Source organism: Bactrocera tryoni, chromosome 5, assembly GCF_016617805.1.
Source record: "Bactrocera tryoni isolate S06 chromosome 5, CSIRO_BtryS06_freeze2, whole genome shotgun sequence".
Lineage (NCBI taxonomy): Eukaryota > Metazoa > Arthropoda > Insecta > Diptera > Tephritidae > Bactrocera > Bactrocera tryoni.
In genome coordinates this window covers 23546749-23569637 of record NC_052503.1, presented here as the reverse complement: position 1 = coordinate 23569637, position 22889 = coordinate 23546749, and the positions used below count along the sequence as shown (strand labels likewise).

The 22889-nt window shown below is 35.7% G+C and overlaps 1 protein-coding gene across 1 annotated transcript in view; it reads right to left on the bottom strand.

The window, feature by feature from the left end:
- LOC120777060 overlaps window positions 1-19369 on the bottom strand; it is a 60691-nt gene extending 41322 nt beyond the window's left edge. Inside the window, exon 1 of the mRNA XM_040108173.1 lies at window positions 18926-19369. Within this exon, the coding sequence (XP_039964107.1) occupies window positions 18926-19369 (444 nt within the window). The remainder of the gene's footprint in view (window positions 1-18925) is intronic.
- Window positions 19370-22889: the final 3520 nt, after the last annotated feature.

Here is a 22889-nt window from a genome sequence, read left to right as displayed (position 1 = left end):
TTTTATTTCAAAAACTAAGCATTCAATTCAAACGCATTAACTGCAGATGTTGTCGTCAATTACGTGCGTACAAGTGTTTTAACCCCACTTAACGGCATAAATCATGTTATCTAGTCACTTCTACACACTCATAGGTATGCGCTTATAGTAATCGCACACCATTTCCCCTCACATTAAACGATTTATTACAGAAATCGTTGTCATGCAAATGGAGTGAAAAATCCATTTTTAAAACGGAAATTTGCAACTTATCTCAATTGAAATTCAATGAAGTGTGATATCCTTTTTGCCCAGACTCTACCCTCATCTGTGCGTAATTGCTGAGCGAGTGCGATAAATAAAAATCAGACAAAACAGCTAGACAGATGCACTTGTGCGTAACTAAGTGGTGTTGGGATAAAATATGGAAATGTCTATTATTATTTATTTATTTTTGGCAAAGTATTTTAATGTTGTGCACTTAAATGACAATAAGTTAGGCAAATAGTACAGATATTTTTCAGCAAAAAGGTTTTAAGGATATGCGAATAGATTTTGTAAAAAGTGGGTACAGTTCTTGTTTTGATAGGAGCTCATTTTTTATAAAGGCTGTCTCAGGCTGCATAGAAATTATGTATGGAATTTATGAAATTTAAAAGCTGACTTGATGCTTATAGCTTTTAAAAAAAGTTTATAATTAAAAGAATAAAATACAGACCCTTTATACAAAGATTTGAAAATTTCCTTAGTACTTCAGCTTAAAATTGCCAAGCGTTCTTTTATTCTTTTAGTTTCGAGGAACTCTCGTGGTCTTATTTCGTCTTCGATGCCGTAAGAAAAGTTTGCTGTAGAATACTAACGCCAATTATATGTACGAGATACATATGTATATGCTTCAAAACGTAGTCGGATTAACTTAAGGCATTGAGGTCCTCACACTCAAATTTCTCTTCACTCCATACTTCAAAGCTTTTTCTTTCAACTTTTTATAGAATATGAAGGATCTAGACACTCTATCGTGTAGTTCGCAGGGTTAGTTTTTTATCCCCCAGGTCGCTAGCTAAGATCCGTGGGCGCCCTTGTTTCCAGCGTCCATCACTTAATCTCTAACCTAAAGAGATTTTTGTTGGAGCATAATCATCCATAAGCTTAATTTTAATTTAAATCTTTATTATAGCATTCAGAATAGACTCTTGAACAACTACAAGCATGCCAACATTTAATCCAATTTTATACACACTTTATATAAGCCTCGGCTGGGTTGGCCTTCAGAGAATTTTGTTTTTTTGTTTTCGGCTCTTTTTGGAGCGCCATTCGCTGCACTGTTGGACGTCGACATAATAATTATAAATGCTCGTCTCGTCATTAATAATTATGTTTTTAATGCATGTAAGGTCCTAGGTTACGTTGTCAAGCATCTCTTTAGTGAACTCTACTGGATGTCCGTTTGCTAAAATTCTAGTCTTTTGGTAACAGAATGTTAACTCAAATATGATGACTCGATCCAGAAGATATGTTCAGATCACCTTTCATTTCACTGATGTCAACAGGACGATTTTTTAGCAAGGTTTCTTTAACTTTTTGTTGTTATTAATAGAGGCGGATGAACCACTCGCCTGAGACAAGCTTTCGATAACTTCGCGACCTTCATTGAATGCTTTGTATCACTCAAAGACTTATGTTGGTGACAAGTTTTTAAGTTGCCGGGCCACGGCAGTGTATTTCAAGCTAAGGTCGTTGCTATAGCGAAAGCCGTGGGGCTGGACTCTAGTGCATTTGCAGGAATTCCAGAGTCAGCATTTACGTAGACAGCCAAGCAGCAATCAAGGCAGTAACCTCTTATCGCATATTGGCCAGAAGTGTCTGGGGAAGTAGAGCAGCAGTTGAAAGTGTTGCTAGAAGCAAGCAACTTCACTCTTACTGATCATCAAGATTGCCAAGAATTGCGTACACCTGCCAACGTGATCAACATTGCGAAACTCATGCCTTGTCTATACGATGATCTGGACAGGAGCATAGTAAAGAAAATCAAAACCCAATGGAACATGATCGGAATACTAACTGGTCAATGTCTAGTGGCGACAGAATAATGCTGATACTTCACGAAGACTGCAAGACATATATAGATCAAGGCACTAGAGAAACAATGGATCATCTCTTGTCCACTTGTCTCGGACTGGCAAGCCTACTAAATTAATCTCACCTAACCTACATATATTTGTGATAAAGTAGACTCCCCAAAACATTTCTATAATATTTTCAACGACTCTGTTGTCGAATTTCCAGTGGAAATAAAAATTTTTATGCAAACTCGTTTTTCAACTTTTTTCGTGTGGTAAGAAAACCAGAAAAACCTAATGGGTTATACTTAAGGTGGGTTTTGAATATTATTGTGAATATTTTCTAAATCCTGAATGAGTCGACTTTTAGTGTAACCTAAGTACGAGTATTACTGGAAACTGTTTCGGAAAAGTGTAACATATTGATAACTTTAAGGAAGTGAAAATACAACTTGAAGTTCATCAACATTTTTGTATTCCACAAATGGAAATAAGCTGTTCCGGAAGTTGGATTTCTAACAGAGAACTCGTTAGGTTTTTACAGAGTTAATGCTACATTAGTAATATTATATAGTAATATGGATTACGACTATTCTTTGTATTCTTCCTTCATAAATCTCAATTTAGTTCCGTTCAACTAGACTTTTAGAAGGATGAAGGACAGGCTAATCGAAACTTTTTAACAATTTTGAATCAAGTTTATGATTCTTCTTGATATAATATTTAATTGATCGTTTAGGCGATAAATGTAAAAAAACGCCTTGGAGATCTTAGAAATCGCTATAACTAATGCGAGTTTTTAATGCCCAATTTTATCATTTAGAATTGCTTCGATTTTTATGCTAACTCTATATCAACTCTTAGATGGAATTGGCAGCATCTTAAAAACTAATGAAGATTGATACTTAACTAAATGCATAAAGCCCTTTGCAGCTGAGGCCCAGGTAATGACTAAATAAAGTTAGAAGAAAACTAAACAAAAAGTAACTGCAGTAACTATTTGTTATAATTATTGTGATCAAAGTATATTTTTCAATAAATTCATTAAAATTTGCAGAATCACAAGCAAATTATCCCACCTCTAAAGAAAGAAGATGTCCTGGTATTGAGTTATTCCATCATTCTTTTTAACAATTTCTTATTAAACTAAATCAGCCATCCTTTAACGAGAATGTGTTAAGCAAGCATTTTTCGAATCCCTTCAATTTCCTTTCTAACCCGGAGTATATTTGAATTGCAGAGCAATTTTCTAAAGGAACAAGCAAGCGCTTTTAATAAATCACATAGACACAGCCACATCCTGCAGACGTACACACACACCACCACACGCACACATATACACATGCTGCATGATTACCGTACAATTTCCTGTTTCGGCTTGGCGCGGATGTCTGCGCCTTTTTTTGTCGCACTCAGCCAGCGGAAAAGGAGTGAGTCCTTAGCAATACAACGAAGAACTCTGTGATATGTATTTATTGCGATGTTTGGGTGTGTTTGTATGTGCGGAGAAAACTTGGCTTAACACTAAGTTGAAAGCTTTACACATGCTGGTGTTAAAATTTATGATGATATGCGCTTGCATTAGGGTGGTACTTGAATGTGGTAGGGAAAATTTGTTGTACGATTTTAGAATCTGAAACCTAAAGTCGATCTTTTTATAATTTAAGGCATCAAATATATATTTTAACACTTTCAAGAAAATGTATAAAACATTAAAAATATGTTCCGTTTTCTATAGCTTTATAATAGAGATTTTGTCTGTTGGGGAGACAGAAAAAATCTTTAATTTAGAAATGTGCAAAGCATTACCCTAATGTAACTCAATATACATATGTATATAGGGTAATGCTTTGCACATTTCTAAATTAAAGATTTTTTCTGTCTCCCCAACAGACAAAATCTCTATTATAAAGCTATAGAAAGCGGAACATATTTTTAATTTTGTATAAATTTTCTTGAAAGTGTGAAAATATATATTCGATGTCTTAAAGAAAATAAAAATTGTACGTTCATGTGAAATGTCAATGAAATCATTTGGATTCAAAGGTCCACCCTATTGGAAATATACCAATATACGTTTGAATGTCATACTTGGTAGATGTAAGAAATAAACATTTTTCCTTCGAAAATTCGCAAAAAAATCGGCAATTTGAGTTCATAAGAACCGCCCTAATGCTAACATAATATTTTCATCAGATAATAATTTGATGTAGGAAGTACTCGTCGTTCATTCGAAAGTTCGAAAAAATAAGTCATTTTAATTTTAAAGGATCACCCTAATGCTAATACATACATATATACCTATACATATACATATATACGACTGTCGGTTATGAATTGGGTGAAAAATAAGTGGAAGGATAAAGCACTGAAATAAGTAATTTATTTTAATTCCAAAGTTCACAACCCGTTCATTCGATTTTTTGTGGATCACCCTAATACTTCTACTATATAAAAATTTATATGGTTTGTGTTTTGTGTGCTAAAATGCATATTTTATATGCATTTGAATGTGCGAAAATATATAAATATTTTTTCTAAGGATTACCTTAATGTTTCTCTGTTCCAATAAGTGTTTTATGTTTTTAGTGGGAAAATAAGGCAGGGAATAAACCAATAAAATACCTAATTAATATTAATTTAAAAGTTAAAAAAACTTTAAATTTAATTACTTTTTGGACCTCCCTAATTTAATAAGCACTTGTCTGTTTTGTGCTAAAAAGTACATAAATAAAATAAATATTTATGTTCATCCGAGAAGCGTTAATCCCGTTAATTTGATTTTCTAAGAACTACCCTAAAGCATAGCAACATATGTACATAGATGTATGGCTTATTATGTTTGCCTGCATTTACCATCAGCAGAGTAAAAAAACGAAAAGCCACAGGGCAAATGACGAACATAAATATTTTATTGGTATTCGAAAGTTTGACAACATCGTTGAAATGAAAGGCCCGGTATCACACACACACATATGCGCTGACATATACTTATATATATACATATACATACATAGTACATATGTATGTGTAGTAGGCATATCAATGGAACTCTTATCGCGCCCTTCGTGTGGCATGTAGCATCTGGTGAAAGGGATTTTGATTGCGTGTCACGTGGAGATTCAAAAGGACAATTCGAAGATATTTGACATTCTCACATGTAGATACTTATACACACACACATGTATATATACACGCATACATTTGCAATCATTTATTGAAATGCAGCACAAATGCCAAATAGCTTATTTATCTGTAGAGAACAAAATTAAAGGGCTTAATCTATCAACATCGTATATGTCGAGTAATTAACCCAATTTGGTTTTTCTGTCTTTTGAGGTCAACAAATGCGTGCCACTTCAAGAAACTAGGTCAACGAATAAGAGATTTAGAGCAAAAAAGCGGAGAAAATATTGCTGCATATATTCTTGATGACTTCGTTTTCCATTTTTCGCTTTCACTTTGATACCAAACCCAATTTATTTCCTATAAACCATGAAGATGTTATACACAAGGCACTTACGCACACACACCAATGCATATGTTAACTATTTTATAGCGATATACACATACACACACATTCATACAACTGCCTGCAGCACACTGGAATTGGGGTAAACATAGATTTATGAGGCATTCAAGCTGACAAGAAAATATGTGTTGACCAACACCTCGAAATGCCGTCGCCGGCCAACGGCTAAGCCAACGGGTATTCTTTGCATTTTTGCACTGGATGGCAGGAGTGCGTGCCAGTATGTGCTAGAGTGTGGCATAACTTGTTGGCCACAGCTGCCAACCAAACAGCCACTAACACTGTGTCATTTGAGTGCCTTTATGGCACATTTGTACATACATTTTTTTACAAGAGTATGTAGAGTGCCAACGGCTTGTTGTGAAAAAGTCATTCGAGTTTATTAATGTGTATATTAAGGTGTGCTATGTCTTTCAATGGGTGAGCAAGGGTTAAATTCGAACTGAAATGAATTCATTGGACACAATTTACAATCTTGGTCCTTGGCAACTCAACACACATATTCCAGATTAAAATTACTCCAAGTAGAATTAGTTCTAGCTAGTAGGGATTTAGATCCTTCCCGCTTGTTGCAAATCATTTTTTACAACCTTATATTTGTCTGAAAAATGTATACTCCTAAATCTTTTTTTTTTGATTAGTGGTAACCCTCTTTTGAACTTCTGCTATTTTTGATGGATGGTGACCCTATTTCTACTACTACTATTAAACTAAAGTATGAGAGAAATAAATATTTTTAATTCTGAGTAATTTCTACTTGTCTCAAAAGCATTTTTTCACTGCAATCTTAGTTTGTTTTTGAAGTTGCATTTTCTTTATGAAATGTTAAACGAGTGGTAACCCTTATTTGCTTGCAGCAACCTAAATTGGGAGAGAAATAAATATTTTTGTTTTGAGATTTATTTTTTCCAGCTACAAAATATTTTTTTGCCGATTGAGGTTTAATTTTTATTAATTTTCATTTAAAAAATCTATGGCAACCCTTAGAAAAAGTTACCTAAATAATATCTCATCAAATATTAATATTTATAAAAAACAAAACATGACTCCATTTAAAGTAAATATTCGTTTTTATTTATAGAATATTTGAAAAGGTGGCAACTCTATTTAAAGACAGTTATAGACATTTATGTTTTAAAATTTGCATTCCTTCGGCTGTCACTGTTTAAATTAAATTTCCGTTATAGGTTATATATTCAAAAAGGTGGTAACTCTATTTTTCGACTATTACAAACATTTATGCTTATAAATTGTCATCTTTTAAGATGAATAAAAAATAATTCTTCTAAACTTAAAGATTGCTTTTAGCATCCATTTGTCACAGTGACAACTTTATTTATAGGCTACTATAAGAAACATTTATCATAGTTAATGTTATCAAATTGTCATATACATATATCAGCTGACTGTGTAATATTTCGATTTAAATAAAAATTTTTAATAATTTTTTAAAAAAGGTGGCAACTCTATTTTTTGACTATTATAAACATTTATGTTAACAAATTGGCAGGCTTTAAGCTGAATAAAAAGTATCATTAGTTAAATTAAAGATTTGCTTTTAGTTAGGTGCAGAAGGTGGCAACTCTATTTAATGGCTACTTTTAGAAAAAATTCTCATAGTTGAATTTCTCGAATTTTCACCTATATCAGCAGAATATGCAATATTTCTATTTAAATAAAATACTGTTTTTTTAATTTTAAAAAGGTGGCAACTCTATTTTAAAATAGTTGTAAAAAAAGTTAGCTACAGGTATATTTAGTTAAAAGGACGCAGAAATTTAAAGTCCTTATAATTATCTAAATATTTATTTCTGCTAATTACTTTTTGGTTATTTGGCAACCCTGTTCCGAAAAAAAAATAACAAAATTTTTAAATTTTTTGCATGCCAACTGCTAATTAAACTAATTTTTTAGCAAATAATTCCACACTATCTGCCTACCATTAGCAAGCTTATTCCAAAAAAACACTCGAGCTTTCTTGAACTTTTATTTTGTTGAATCTCAGGTGACCCGCCTTCGTCTTTCGTGAATTTAAAATTAATCTTCTCCATGGAAATATTTCTACTTGAACAAGCTTAAAGCCGGCATAGTTAATTTAACAAGGAGTGGCCTGAAAGTCTAACGCAGTACACTCTTCAATTCTACTCAGCTGCGTTGCTACCAGAAATGTGTAACCTGTGTCTCTTGCCAGCATAAGAGGTGTACTACATACGAAGAACAGGTAAAAAGGAACACGATAACGTTACTAGTGCTAAGAAAATAACGAATAACTGTGTTCAAGGCAAAAAAAAAATTTAAATTTTCACATTAGGGAGAACCAAGATTACAATATTATTGCTTTGCGTTATCTTAGTATTAACCTTTATCTGGTCTCCATTAGATATCAAATGCGGCATATTTGAGCTTTCCACCTTTATAAAGGTGCAATCTCCTTTCGGGGTTTCCTACTTTTTTAAAGAAAAAATACACAAACTTAAATTTTATCGGGGAATGTTTATTATCCTTCTAAAGAACATTCTTTGGAATTTATTTTTAGAATATTATATTTCTCAAATGTTGGGCGGGTATATGGGACGTCTCAGATGGTTCATCCGTTGAGTCCAATTTTCGATGGCCTGAATAGAAGCGATATTGCCCGCATAAAGTATAGACTTTACATATCCCCACAGGAAAAAGTCTAACGGTGTGATATCACACGATCTTGGTGGCAAATCGACCCTCCCAAAATCCATTGTGTCCGAAGTGGCCAAGATCACGACTTTCAATTTGAGACTTGAAATAGTCGGTTATCATGGCGCGATATCGGTCGCCATTGATACGTTAACCATCGGTTACGTTCTCACCGCCATCATTTTTGAAGAAATATGTACTTATGATTCCATCGGCCCACAGACAACACCAAACCATTATTTTTTCTGGATAAAATGACAGCTCTTAAATCTCCTCAGGTTGCTCTTCGTTCCAAACGTGACAATTTGCCTCGAAAACGTATTTCCCGGTAATTTATATACATCTGGACAAGATATTTTCTGTAGTTTCTCTGAGCTCATTGCGTCTCTGCATTTTTAATCAATGTAAATATTAAAAAGAACTAGTTTTTGAAGGTCCAAGGGTGTATTGTTTTATCAAATTTATGAACAACATGATGAACGAATGTGTCAAAACTTTTCCAGATATATTAGTACGCACCATATGTCAATAACTAAGTCGCACTATGAGTAAGTTAGTATCTCAATTTCTTACGTCTCTCCATTCTTCCGAAAAAATCATCTATCCATGTTTAATTAAAAACCGAGTTTTTATCTTCATTTCCACATTTTCGAGAGGGAAAATAAACTTCATCCTTTTGCACTGTGAATTTGAGCGCATTTGCGAGTTCTTCCTCAACAATTTTTTCCACATGACCTTCCCACTTAGGCGAACTACGGCCATTGTGAGGCAAAAACTGTAAGTTTTTTCCGGTCTCCCTTTACAATTTGATGCCCTGCGCGGTGAAGTTGGTTTAGCATGACCACACTCACACTGTGAGAGAGCACGTGTACCGTGTTTTTACGCTCGTGAGTGTCATTTGCATGCGTGATTTTTTGCTAACGATTTTTGTTCTTTTTTTCGCTGAAATTTTCTGTTTTCTGAACTACAATGCGGCAAAGTAATCAGTAGAAGCGAAGTCAACAATGAATGAACATATTCATATGCGTGTATGTGTGTGTGCGCATAGCGGAAATGCCGCAGTTGGATATGTCATTGGCGAAAACGTCGCAGAACATTCATTATTCTCACCCACAATGGTTTACACGTGCCAGCTTGTGGTGCGTGCGAAGAGGGTGTGCGGTGAGTGAAAGTGAGAGGAGAAATGGAAGAATGACAGGCAAGCTAATGAATACAATTACTCGCACATGTATGTATAAATATAATATTACCAAAATAAACATGATTTAAATGTGTAGAGGGAGGACAATCAAAAAATTCACCGGTAACTTGCTTGTCGTGAGTCGGTGAGTCATATTTAGGTAGCTAAGTGTGTGTATACGAACATTAGTAATGCATAGAAAGCACAGTGTGAACTTGTCCCTAATACTTGTATATGCATCCTTACAAGAACAGTGTCTGCTAACAATATTATAGGCGTCACAAAGAACAATTTGTGAAAAAGAAATACAGAAGGAAAATACTCAGTTTAGTATTTAATTTAGCGATTAGAAGGTTTGCCATGAGCATTAGCTTTTAAAAGCGCTGCAGAAACAAAGGAATTACAGTTCAGAAAATTATTTAAAAATTACAATTAAAGAACAGAACGCTAGCATTACTCTATCTATATAAAGCTTATTATACATGCATAATCTTTCTAAAAGAAACTAAAAGAAAAAAAACTTAATCAAACAGGACAACGTGCACAAAGTTATGAATTATGAATCTTGGCGTCGAGGATATGCTCTTATTGCCAAAGAAAGGGCTCTTTTTACCTGGCTGCTTTCCCAGGCGGTGAACTAAACATTGAGAACACGTGAGCAGCCCAGCTGACCAGCTACTATCTGGTCCGCATTGATAGTTCTATGAAAGGTAATATTAACAGTTACAGCTTCCAGGAGCATTCAACCTAATAAATGATGTTAGTAAACTTCACACTTTGACTAAGCTGAGTTCCACAAGCATAAAGGAATATATAAGTAAGAGACCAATAGAGGAATATATTTTCCACCTGGAATTACTGAAATATGCTGGTCTACTTTAGAATAATATTGCGCAATCAGTCAACTACGACAAATTGAGGCCAGTAGTATAAAATTCCTGACAAGTTTAATTATAAACTTAATGAAATATTTTTCATGCTGCCAAAACGTAACTGCACTAATTTTAATGAGCATCACACATAAGTTCGAGTTTTTTTGGACCTTCTATAGTTTGAGTAGCAAACAATTACATAATCTATTTTATTTAGTAATAGTTTTTGAAGGTTTCCTTATCAGTTCTTATATGTTGGGTATATTATTTGCACTAAACTACGTAACTGCCCCGTCTTCTGGGAAATGATTAAACAAGAGTTTTTTTTCTCATTTTTCGTCCAATGAAAGTAAATAATTAAAAAGTCAAATATTAAGTATTCTTCTTACTTGCTTGAACATTAAAATTGTAATAAGAGGTATGTATACACCGGCTCATAACATTTATTTGAATCTTCTGCCAAAACGCATCAGAAATAAGATTTATTTCCTTATATACTTAGCTACGAAATTTGCAACAGCAAGAAGAAAACGTTGGAGACCTAATGAAGTATATAAATAAATGATCAATGTGACGATCTATGTCATTTTAGCCATATCTGTCTGTATATGCAGCTGTTGAGAGCTAATTAGAAACGCTCCCTTTTTATAGGTATGTAGCTGATGAGTATAAGGAAACAAATTTTTGATATACCGTTATTTATTTTCCTAGAAGTTTTGCATTATTCATGTTACTCTATTTACTACTAAATTCATTCTGTTTCGTAGTTGTGAAGTTAAAGTTCTTTTAATTCTTTCCCAAATAGTAAATGCGTTACGATATAGAAGGTGAATTAAGTGCGACAGCTAATTAGAAACAGTTGTTTAAAGAATTAAAATTCCTAAAGGTGTTAATTTTTATTAATAATATTATTGATTTCTGGTAAGGATGTGTTTCAAAGTTGTGGTTTAAAATATATTAAGATGTATTATTCAAGTTTTTTAATGAGGAATAGCTGCAGCTGCACACCTACCCTTCGCAGCTATATTTTTGACCTTCGTCGGTCTGGAAAGATGTCCAAAGGAATTCCGAATAAGGTCAAATGCTCAAAAAAAATTGTTTTGAATGTCCTTAAGCATATACAATATTTTAAAACTATTTTCAATATTCCACGGAAAGAAAAACCCCGAAAAACTTCAATAGAAATATAACTCAGAATTATTACTATCTCCCGAGGAGACGCAAAAAAGAGTTCCACTGACATTCTACGTGAAATTCAAGACGAATATATTGACCAAATATCCAACAAAACAATTTCCCGGTGTTTGGCCGTATCTGGACTTTACGGCAGGGCAGCACTACGGAAACCACTTCTGACTAAAATTCGTAGAAACGACGCTTAGACTTTGTCAACTCTTATTGACTAAGACAACAAATCAACGGAACGTTTGGAACGTTGTAACAAAAATTAATCGCTTAGGTCCTAATGGTCGAAGGTATGTTTGCCGTCCAATAATTCAAGAATTTGATTCTCGCTATTTTTCACGCGTACTGAAGCAAGGTGGAGGATCAATCAAGGTGTGAGAATTTTTTCCCTTTAATGGTGAAGGATTGATGTTATTTTAAAAAAGGAGAAATAAGTCGAAATTCTAATAAATGTCATTCTGCTATGGACTAAAGAGGAATTTGCTTGTTATATGGAAATTCCAACAAAATAACAATCAAAGCAAGCGGGAGTGTTGACACAACAGTCTTTTGTTGAAAATTCCATTACTGTTTTGTAGTGGCCTGAAGAGAACACATCTCTGTTGATGTCAAAAAAGCTGTACGTACCAAAAATATCACAAATATGGATGTCCTTTTTGATGAAATTAGCACGGCATGGCAAGCAACACTAGTGCTGCGCTGTCAAAGTCTTATAACCTCAATTCGCAATCGATGTGAAGCAGTATTAAAATAAAAGTGTTAAGTAACCAAATACTAGCTGAAAGCAAGCAATTTTTTTAAATAAGAGTATTTTTTGCTTATAAATTATTTTCGTTTCTAATTAATTGTCGCACTTAAATCGTTAATTCGACACATTTTTGTTAAAATCTTAAAAAAAGGACTTTTAATTAAAATTTTTACTATTATAGTTTAAGTTTAACGTAAGTTTCAACAAAATGAGTGAAAAAATAATCAAAATAAGTGATTTATGTTAAAATAACATCATTTACTTCAAACTATGTAGTGTTTCTTATTAGCTGCCAACAGCTATATGTACTCTAAACTGTCTCTCAGTTTCAGATATATCGACCTGCAATTTTGCACACGGTCTTTTCTCTTCATAAAGTTGCTTCTTTGTCAGAAGCAACAATTTCGGAGCACCATAGCATATAGCTACCATGCAAATTGAACGATCCAACCAAGTTTTTTTATTTTGAAACTTGGCATAGACTATTATCGAAGACAGCTCTACAATATGAGAAATTTTTTTTCAGATATATGTAGTTGCCACTCAAACTGAACGATCAGAATTCAATGAAAGATCATATTATACTCATTTATGATATAAGGAATGCACCAGTTTTTCTTGGTTTTCCTTTCATAAGCCCACCACAGGCATTAGCAGGTTTCATTGACAAAGCCAAATGATAATATACACAATTCAATGTTTGAAGGAGCTCAAATCACAAGCAGAAGTATATTCACACATTTATTAAAATTTTGGCAGCACTGAAACAACTAATATACATACTACTATGAGCAAGAAATAGTAAAACTTTGTTCATAATTTTAAAATTTTTAATTTTTCTTCAAAATGTATGTAGTCTTCTTCAAAGTAATCCCACTGGCCCTACTACACTTGCGTCCACGTTTTGTCCAATCCTATAAAGTCAGTTTGTGGTATAGCCTTTAAAGCGGGTAGCCGTTCATGTTTAATATCTTCAATTGACTCAAAACTGTTTCCTCATGGCGATCGCTGGCACGATATTGATTGAAAATCTGTCGAAAAATTCAAGGAGAATCAAAGCAGAAGAGTTGTCGGGCCGTAATTACGGCTATTTTTTACAAATAGCTTCGCACAAACGATGCATAACACTCAAATAAATAGTATTCCTTGTTGATAGTTTAATTGGTCGGAAGAATTTCGGAGTGCACCGCACCTCTATAATCGAAAATTTTTGACCTGCTTTGACGTGTTTTTTTTTCGGTTTCGGCTCACCTTTGCCACGATATTAGGCCGATTGATCGTCTGTTTCCGGGTAGTAAGCATAGATCTAAGACTCATCACTAGTACGAGTAACTAGCAATACACTTCATGGCATCTTTCTATTCGGAAAGCATTGTTTCACTGACTTTAACGCGACGCTGTTTTTCGAAAAAATTTATTGATATGATGGGTTCCAAATGTTTTCACTTTTCTTAAGCGCTAATGAACTTTCAATATGATTTGCACTGATCCTGCCGATATTCCAACAATGCCAATAAAATCTCTAACGCTTAATCGGCGTTTCTCAAGCACCAATTTCTTTATTTTATTGACGTGTTGCTCATCAGTTGCTGTTGATGACTGACCTGGACGTGGTTCGTCGTCAACGCGTCCTCGACCCTCTTTGCATAATTTGTAAAAATCAAAAACACTTGTTCGGGACAAACAATTATCACCGAAGGTTTCATCCAACACTCTGTATGCTTCGGCACCAGAAACTTGATTCCGCACACAAAATCAAATGGACCTTCTTCGTTGAATAATTTCACTCATCGTATAAAACTCCGATTCCGCTTTATGTACTTCAGAAAGACAAGCGTCTACTAAACACTAATAATTATTTTGATGTGACGTTTGGCACAGATGTCACGGACAGTCATACCAACCTACAAAAAAATATTTCGACGAATGTGTTTTCGTGAAAAATTTAAATCAAAAAGTCTTATAATTTCTTGTCCACAGTAGTGTTTATTATCAAGACAGCTTTCTCACAACATATTAGCAATTCATATTAATTTTGTATGTGTAAAATAATCAACTTCATACCTCCATATTAATATGAAATACTTTACTTTGCCGCGCTCAACAAAATATTTTATAAGAACTTATTAATATCTACTTATAGCTACATCTATGCTGTAAAAGTAATTGTTTACCATTTTGAAACTGTTGAATTTTTATCATTCGAAAAACTTTTACTGTCATTGCACAAAACACGCGTCGAATAATATTTTGAATATTTTTTCAAAAATATTTTTGTTTTTTGACGCGACACTCAATTTCGTAAACTTCCATATGCAATTATATAAAGCTTATTGCTACTGCCGCTCCGACGGAAAGTTGCGTCTGCTAACAGCGTTTGATTTTAAATATCAATCGAAAATAAGCGGACATTGCAATGTACCGTTATTGGAAATGCAACAGAACGAACGCTTTCCAGTCTCGTTCAATGTGCATGCCAGCTATTGAAATTCAATTACACACACATATGCATAAATATAGACATTATACACTTGTATACACACAGCTATACAAACATGTAAGGCTTTCTGCATAAAATGTGGGATTTTATCGCGTTAAATGAGGGCGCTACCACACTTTATTAACCCGAGCTATACATTGCCATGCCTGTGGGTGTGGTTGTGCTGCGCTTTTGGTTTGAATATCAATTGCAATAGAGAATGAAGCAATAGTCTTACATGAACAAGTATTTCTTCACATATTTTATACCACTCACGACATGCGGCAATAATACAATTTCAAATCAACAGGTCGTGCTATGAACATCAAGAGAAATTTTAAACTATTCTTTTGTTTTAAGAGCAAATTTTTTACTCTGTAGGATAAATGAACACTCACTAATCTTCATTTTACAATATGATCAACTGCTTACCCTGCAATGATGTGACCAGTTTGCTGGAAAAATAAGGCTAGTAAAGATTAGTTCTACGTCAAAGCGTACTACTATTGTACTTTCTTATTCTCCGGTTAGCTAATTGAAAATTGCTCTTTCCAAAATTGTTTGTGTGACGGATTTAGTTGTTTGTTTTTAGTTTGATTAGTTAGGTACTAATACATATGTAGATGTTTTCTCAGAAAGATTTGTATAGCTCTCTTAGTACATTTTTTCTTATTGAGGTAATAAGGGCTGTCAAATTTATTAGTTTTTGTTCAATTTCTAATAATAAATGAAGTATACTTTCTTAATGATTTTTTCCGCTAAATTCATTCTAATATGATTACTTGATTGAACATATTTGAAAATGCCATAATGATAGCTCCCCCTACTAAGAACAGCTTTAACAATCAATAAGCCTTCTCAACATGTTACGTCTCTTTACTATGCAGTAAGGGCACAATAGACCTAAGGTCGCGATGCATTCCTCATTTACCTATCTATCTACTATGCAGTATATATTTGGAAGGAAAGCGCAACTAACCAGTATGCTCTCCACTTTTATGCTGATAAATAATATCCTAATGTCCAATTGTTATACTCATGCAATACCACCCGAAAAAATATAATAAGTCTGTGACTGACAAACAAAACTACATTTTTGGGTGCTTTAACGCAAATCTTTAGTTTTGTCATCAAAATGAGCTCCTAATCAATACAAGCATGCCAACGCTTTATTTCATTTTCCATGCGCTTGTTGTAAGCCTCGGCTGGAATGGCTTTTAATGCCTTCAGCGAATTTTTGAAGCCACACGCTAGATGGTTGGGCAGTAGGACAGTAAAAGTCGACAATGAGTTTTGAAAATCTTTAATCCATTTTGTAGGTATGGAAGCCAGACCTCAGACTAACGAGTTTCTAAATAAATCGTTGACATGCCATGATCAGAGTAAACAGGTAACTAAATTGGAAAATGTGGAGATATTATGGCATCTATGAGTTTCGGATGACGTAATTTTGACAGCTTTTGGCGTCCAGGTTTATTTATGAATTTGTGTCGAATAAATTTTGTCCGCGTGTTTAGTAATTTTTGTCATTTCATTATTTAATGTTTCACGTTGGTTCAACGAGATTATTATGCAAGTTCACGTTCTCCGAAATGAGGCCCACTTCTGGCTTAATGGGGTAGCCTGATTTGGAAGCTTCAAAAACCGATTTTTTTTTGCTTAAATCTCTTTAAAAATAATCTAAGAAAATGTCCCCAAAGTTTTAGATGGGAATTTGAGATATTTTCGAAGCTAGAAGGAAAATAGTGACTAGCAGATATATGAGCAATTAGGCAGGAAGCGAAAACTTTGACGCGCGATTTCTCGGTTTTGCATTTTTACGATTTTTCTTAATTTTCGGGCAGGATAGAAAAAAAAACTAAACGTCATATGGATTCTGGGCAAAGTTTATTATCTTTGGCATTAAATTATCTCCTATTTAAACTAAAAAAACTAAGGAAAGTCAAGTTTGAACACATTTTTAAACAATATATAGTAAAATTTTTTTGGTCAAAAACCACTTTTTCCAATTTAAAAAAAAATCGAAAATTTTACACTTTTTTTCGGAATTTTTTTAGTTTAACTATAAGACAAATTATTAAAAAATATGAATCTCTTTGAATTTTTTGTTTCCGATAGAAATTGCGACCTTCATCCAGCCCGCAGTTCGACAAATGCACATGCGAGATGCATCGGGCAATTGCTTCCCAAAGGCAGAATATCAAATATTACGTATCCAAAAAATTTGTGAATGATGCTTAAATATATAACTATAAACCCTAGAAATATTGCTTTAATCACATATTTATTTTCTTCCCAAAGTAATCCTCAAAAAAACGACTTTTTTGAACCCTCTAAAGCAGGCTCCCAACTTAATGGCTTCATCAAAAAACAAAATTGTCGGCATTGATGTAAGACAAATGCTTGCGTGGTAATACAGAAATGGTATGGTAAATCCAAAATGTGAAAATGAGTTTAAAAGAGTGTTTTAAAGTAAGTGTGGTATTTTGATTTTACGAAGAGGAAGGCAAATCATATTGCTCAGGATGTTTCGAAAAATTGCTAGAAACTTAACACTCGATATTAATTTACGAGACCAGTGTCTGACTTTTAAAAATATCTAATGTTTTGAGCTGAGATTTTTTGATTGAAAATTTGAGCGTTTTCCGAATTAAATCCGAAATAAGTTTCTCTCCATAATATGAAACAAGAAAAAACGGTAACTTCGATTACCCTGAACAAATACAAAAGTTTCTTTATAGGCACTTGATTGCGATCGTTCATTTTGTATGGCAGCTACAGGGCGAGAGCATAACTTTTGATCGCATCTCAAAATTAAGGGACAAGTTCGCGTTTATACAAACAAAAATACAGACGGACATGGCTAAATCGATTTAGCTTGTAACGCTTATAATTTACATATATACCTTGTAACAAAAAGGTACCCGGAACTTGTAATTTAAATTCCCCCGGGTAAAATATATAAAAAAATGTATTCTGCTAAGTTGATAGGACAGTTCTTAATTACTGTGCCAAATGCGAGCGCGACCAGTCAACCAGTTTGTTTACAGCGTTACTTAATTCGGTACACACTCAGTAAAGCGTTGTTATTTTCACAATGGATAAAAATATTAAGCGAAGACTTTGTCTAAAATTTTGTATTTCTAACCGAATTTCGTGTGCGGAATCGTTGCGAATGTTGGAAAAGGCTTACTGTGATTTAGTTTTATCAAAAACAGCAGCCTACGGGTGGTAAAAAGCTATCAATGACGGTCGAGAAACCCTTAAAGACATGCATCGTTCAGGACAATCTTCGACCTCTTCAACTGATGAAAATAAGTACTCCAAAATCGTCAGGCAGGTGTTAGAGAGATGGCAAAAAAGCTCCACATCTCTCGCGAGTCCGTTGGAATGATTTTGGGTTTGGAATACGTTCTTTCTAGCCTCGTACCGATAAAGCCGAATTTTTTTCAAAAAGAGTACCGTAAACAGGTCTCTTTGGGCATGCTTGATCGTGCGAATTCTGATCCCACATTCATTATAACTGCCGATGAGACATGGGTTTATGAGTTTGACTTACAAACAAGTCAACAATCATCGGAATGGTGGGAAAAAAATGAGCCAAAACTAAAAAAAACTACGCTCAAAATTCATGGTGATGCTCAATGTTTTTTTCCAATATTCGTGGTTTAGTGCATCATAAATTTGTTTCGGAGGGATAGACGGTCAATAAAGAGTTCTCTTTTATCGTTTTGAGGTGTTTGGCTGGGAATATCCGTCGCAAATAGCCCGAATTATCGAAGAACAATTCATGGATTTCACACGATGATAATGCACCATCGCAACGAGCCACATTTGTGACCGAATTTAAAGCCAAAAACGGAATGAATAGCATCGATCGACCACCGTATTCAACAGGTTTGGCACCCTGTGATTTTTTCTTGTTCCCCAAAGTGAAAATGTTGCTTTTCTGTTTTCAAACACTATCTACGCGAGTTTATACCATTAGATTAGGAGAATATGCCAGTTAAACACTATTATACTTCTTTCAAGAACTTCTATATAATTTTGACTAGGGACATATTTCCTTAACTCACACACATGCGACCCAATTAAGACAACTTTTCGCCAATGTAGCACACATTTGAAAGTTAAAAACTACAAACCAAATCGATTTCACGCAATTGCATTGAAAACTATACAATAAAATATGCCAGAAACAATTGTTGCTATTGACTTACCTCACCGAGCATTTGCGGCTGAGCTCGAAACTCGACGGAACCACCTGATGAACGTCTCGGCTTGTTCATATCCAAACGCAGTATACCCGCTGGCCGTACGCGACGACGCTCACCCAACGCCTGCAATGCGGGCAGCGGCAGCGGTGGTGAGGTGGAAGATGTGGCCACTATGTCGACGGCGGCAGGTGTTGGTGCAACATGTGACAAGATGTCCATTGCACTGAGTGCAGTGGCGATCGGCGGCAGTGTTAGAGGAGCTGCCTGTGATGAAAGTGTCGATGGTGGTTGAACGATTGTGGCAGTAGTGGTGGCAATGCCAGCGGCAGTGACTGTTGGATAGCATGTTTGTGTTGTTTCCGAGTTCGTGGTTGCCACTGCTGTGCTTGCGGAAGCTGCAGCGCCCGCAAAGTTGTCGCTGGAGACAGTGTCGGTTACCTGTTGCATGCTCGTTCGGACTTTAAATAAGTTTTTTGGTTTCCTTAGCACTTTGATTTGTGATGATGGCTTCAAAACGACTCACCGCCGTGAGGAGCCTGTACGCAAAGGAGACTCAGCTCAGGACACGTCCGTTGTGCACCGTATTCACGACCGAACTATGTTGCTACTAATAATTACCAGACCGCAGCCAACTGGAAAATAAGCAAGTGAAGCGAATTGTTGTCACTGACCATCCCCTTGACTCCCCCCAACCCCCCGTGCTAGCCACAACCATTGCTTTCGTCTAAGTACATGCATATTCGCCTATGCATGGATGTGTGAGTGTGTGTATGTGTGCATACGTGTGAACAAATTGTTGCTTCGCCTGCGCGGCTGCTACTGCGTCCTTCCACACCGTCCAAGCCCACTGTTGCTCGCGCCTCCGCCGTTGTTTATGAGGCGCAATAACATGTTTGCGCCATTTCGCTTGTCTCCTTTTCATTTTTTGCCACTTTCCGACACATTTTTATTTCGCTTAGCTGGCAGTTTTTTGTGTGCGCTGACGCTGATCCCAGTCATTCATTGTCATTCACTTAGAAATGCAAACAATAGCCGGGACACCTCGGGGAATGAGTGATGATGTGGAGCCGCATTGCCCCCAAATGGGCGGCCGCGTTGCTCTCGGTTTGTGGAAATGTGTTTGGATGTGTGTGTGTGTGTGTGCGGTAGGTGTGTTTGAGGTCATAAATAGGCGTTAACGTGGCATAAATGCGTCGAACCCACTTACACGGTACACAGCCGCGTTCAGAGTAGCGGGGACAGTAAACAAAAAATTTCACTGACAAGCATACTTGGGCTCATGTGCAAATGTATATGTGTTTGCCTTGCATATATGTATGTGTGCACCATCATATATGCTTAGCAGTTTGCATTTGAGTATAATCGCGTGCAGAAACTTTATACTATAGGTAGCTATTTTTTTTTTGTTTTGAAAATAGACCCCGTCGGAAAGTTTTAGGATAAGCACTTGCAGACCCGTGTCTTTATATGAGTTCTCACAATGTGTGAGGTATCAGAATCTCATAACGATAAAGAGCGAAGATTGTGGAGAAGTATATATTTGCAGTTTCCTTGAGACTTTCGAAATGTACGGTGGGTCCTAGAAGTAAGAGCATTCAGTGCACAGAAGCTCGTAGTATACAAAGGTCACAACCACAATGTCTACTTCTAAGTGTTAGCGCTGAGACAGTCCAAAACGTGAGCCTCTTCAACTCAGGCTCTGACAAAACCATAGAACTAAGCTTTGGATGAGACTCTGAACTCAACTCAGGGGCATATTAAATGTTCATTAAAATCTGATTTGAGCATATGAATCTATAAATCAGAGTTGTTTTCTTCATTAAGATCAAATACCAGATCGGTTGATATCAATATTAAAACGAAAACTTACATTATCTGAAGGTGTAATGGGCGAAGAAGTCACAAGGAGCCAAATCAAGGAAATATGGTTATTGCGGAACGATATGAGTCAAGTTTTTGGTAAAAAAGTCAGGAAGAACCAATGCAATATGACATGCTGCATTATCGGTATGAAGGAACCAATAGTTATTTGCCTGCTGGGCGCTACTGAGGTGATGTGATTCCTGTCCACGTAGATGGAAACAAGGGCCTTAAGCCTGCTTCCGCAAACAGTTCGCGCAGTAGACTATGCCCATGTTGAACAAGTGCTTTCTGAGCCTACAGTGCCCTGTGTAGAGCGCGACAAGGAGGCGGAATTTGCCACGAGGAAGGTTGATTATTTCCTTAAACCTCCTAGAAGCAGCTTTGCATGGCGTATTCCTGCTGCCTGCTGCTAGTGATGTTCTCTCTTTCCTCCGTGCGGCGTGGCTCCTTAAGAGTGTTGAACCCCACTGGTATGCATGGTTCTGGTCCTATCATCTTGGACGCTGCCGCAGAGTGGGCTAGTTTGTCTGCTAGCTCATTTCCGGCTTCCCTTTATGTCCCGCGTAGAGAGCTTGAACACACATTCTTAATTTAAGGAAATCTATAAAGAGGATAGGAAGTAAATTCTCTGCTTCTTCTTCTTTATTGGCGTAGACACTGCATACGCAGTTATAGCCGAGTTTTCAATACCGCCCCAGTCGTTCTTTCTTTTCACTGTTTGGAACCAATTCTAATTCTCTAACAACCTTAAAATGGTAGTTTGGAGTTCGTCTTACATTAAATATTTCTATCGTTAAATTTTTAAGTGTATGTTTCAGTGAAAACTTTACTCCACTCGTAGATTTCAATTGTTAAAACGAGGTCCCCAATTTTACGCCTCCTTTCTCTTTATACCTTCCTTTCTTCCTCTGTTTTTTTTCACTTTTTATAAGTATATTCTTTCAAAAATTCCCCACTGGGCTGCCAGTTAACTAACCTCCAAAAAACGTGTTGCTGTCAAAATATGCTTTGTAAAAAATATATAACAACAAAAAATAAATTTCCAACTAACTGTTGTCCACGCTAAAAGCGCAGCAACGTGACACGTCCTTTTATGCTTCATTTCCTTCATTTCTTCACCTCACACGGCCTTACGTCCACACAAGTGAGGCGTGCAGAACCACCTTGCCAACGAGTGACTTTATAAATGTCCTTACAGAATCGTTTTGGCACAAAATGTCACATGCTACTCACTTTCGCTGCGCTTCGCGAGCGGGTGGCGAGTAGTTACACGTTTGAAAATTAATGTTTCGCTCGTAGCGTCCAAGCTTGAGTGATAGGCATTTGGCGAATGTCCGCGCAGAATTTTTCATTCCCACTTTCTTGCCTTCATATGCTCATTTTTAGTTTTTCAGGCCTTCATTTTTCATGTGCTTCTTCGTGTCATTTGCGCGTTGACCAGCGACGACGTGTAGTGAAGAGTGTAGGTGGGTTGCAACGCTTGGCGCGGCTACCGCTTATTTTGCTCATAAATTCTCACGCTTCTAACGAAAATTGCTCGGCTTATCTTGTTGGCCGGCATTCTTTGTACCTATCTCACTGTCGCTGCTGCACCTTATACAAGGGCATAAAGTAAAATAAAAAAAAAATTATAAATTCTCTTAGATATCATACGTGAACTCAGCTTATTCTAATAATTAGTTTGCTAATGGTGGTTGCGGAGAAGAGCATATTAAAACTGGAAATTTACATAAGTGAGGCTATGGCTTCACGAACTGCTATTTTTTAAGTTCTTGGAAGAAAAACAAAATTTTAACAAATTTGTAATTAAAAAGCAGTTCCTTGTAATTGTCAAATTCCTTCTCAGAATGAACTAATATTATATAATAGAAAAATATAAAAAGGTGGGTAAAGTGACTATCTAACGACACATTGTAATAGCACCAGGACTAAATTCACCTCACCTTATTGAAACATCCCGTGCCTCTGATGAAGTTCGTTAATATGAAAAGTTTTATCTGAGCAATCTCCGAGACGTCGTCAAGAAACGCTCGACCGATAGTTGCGTTTCTCTTCTTATATAGAGTAAAATAAAAATTCTTATATAGAGTCTTCCAATACAGTG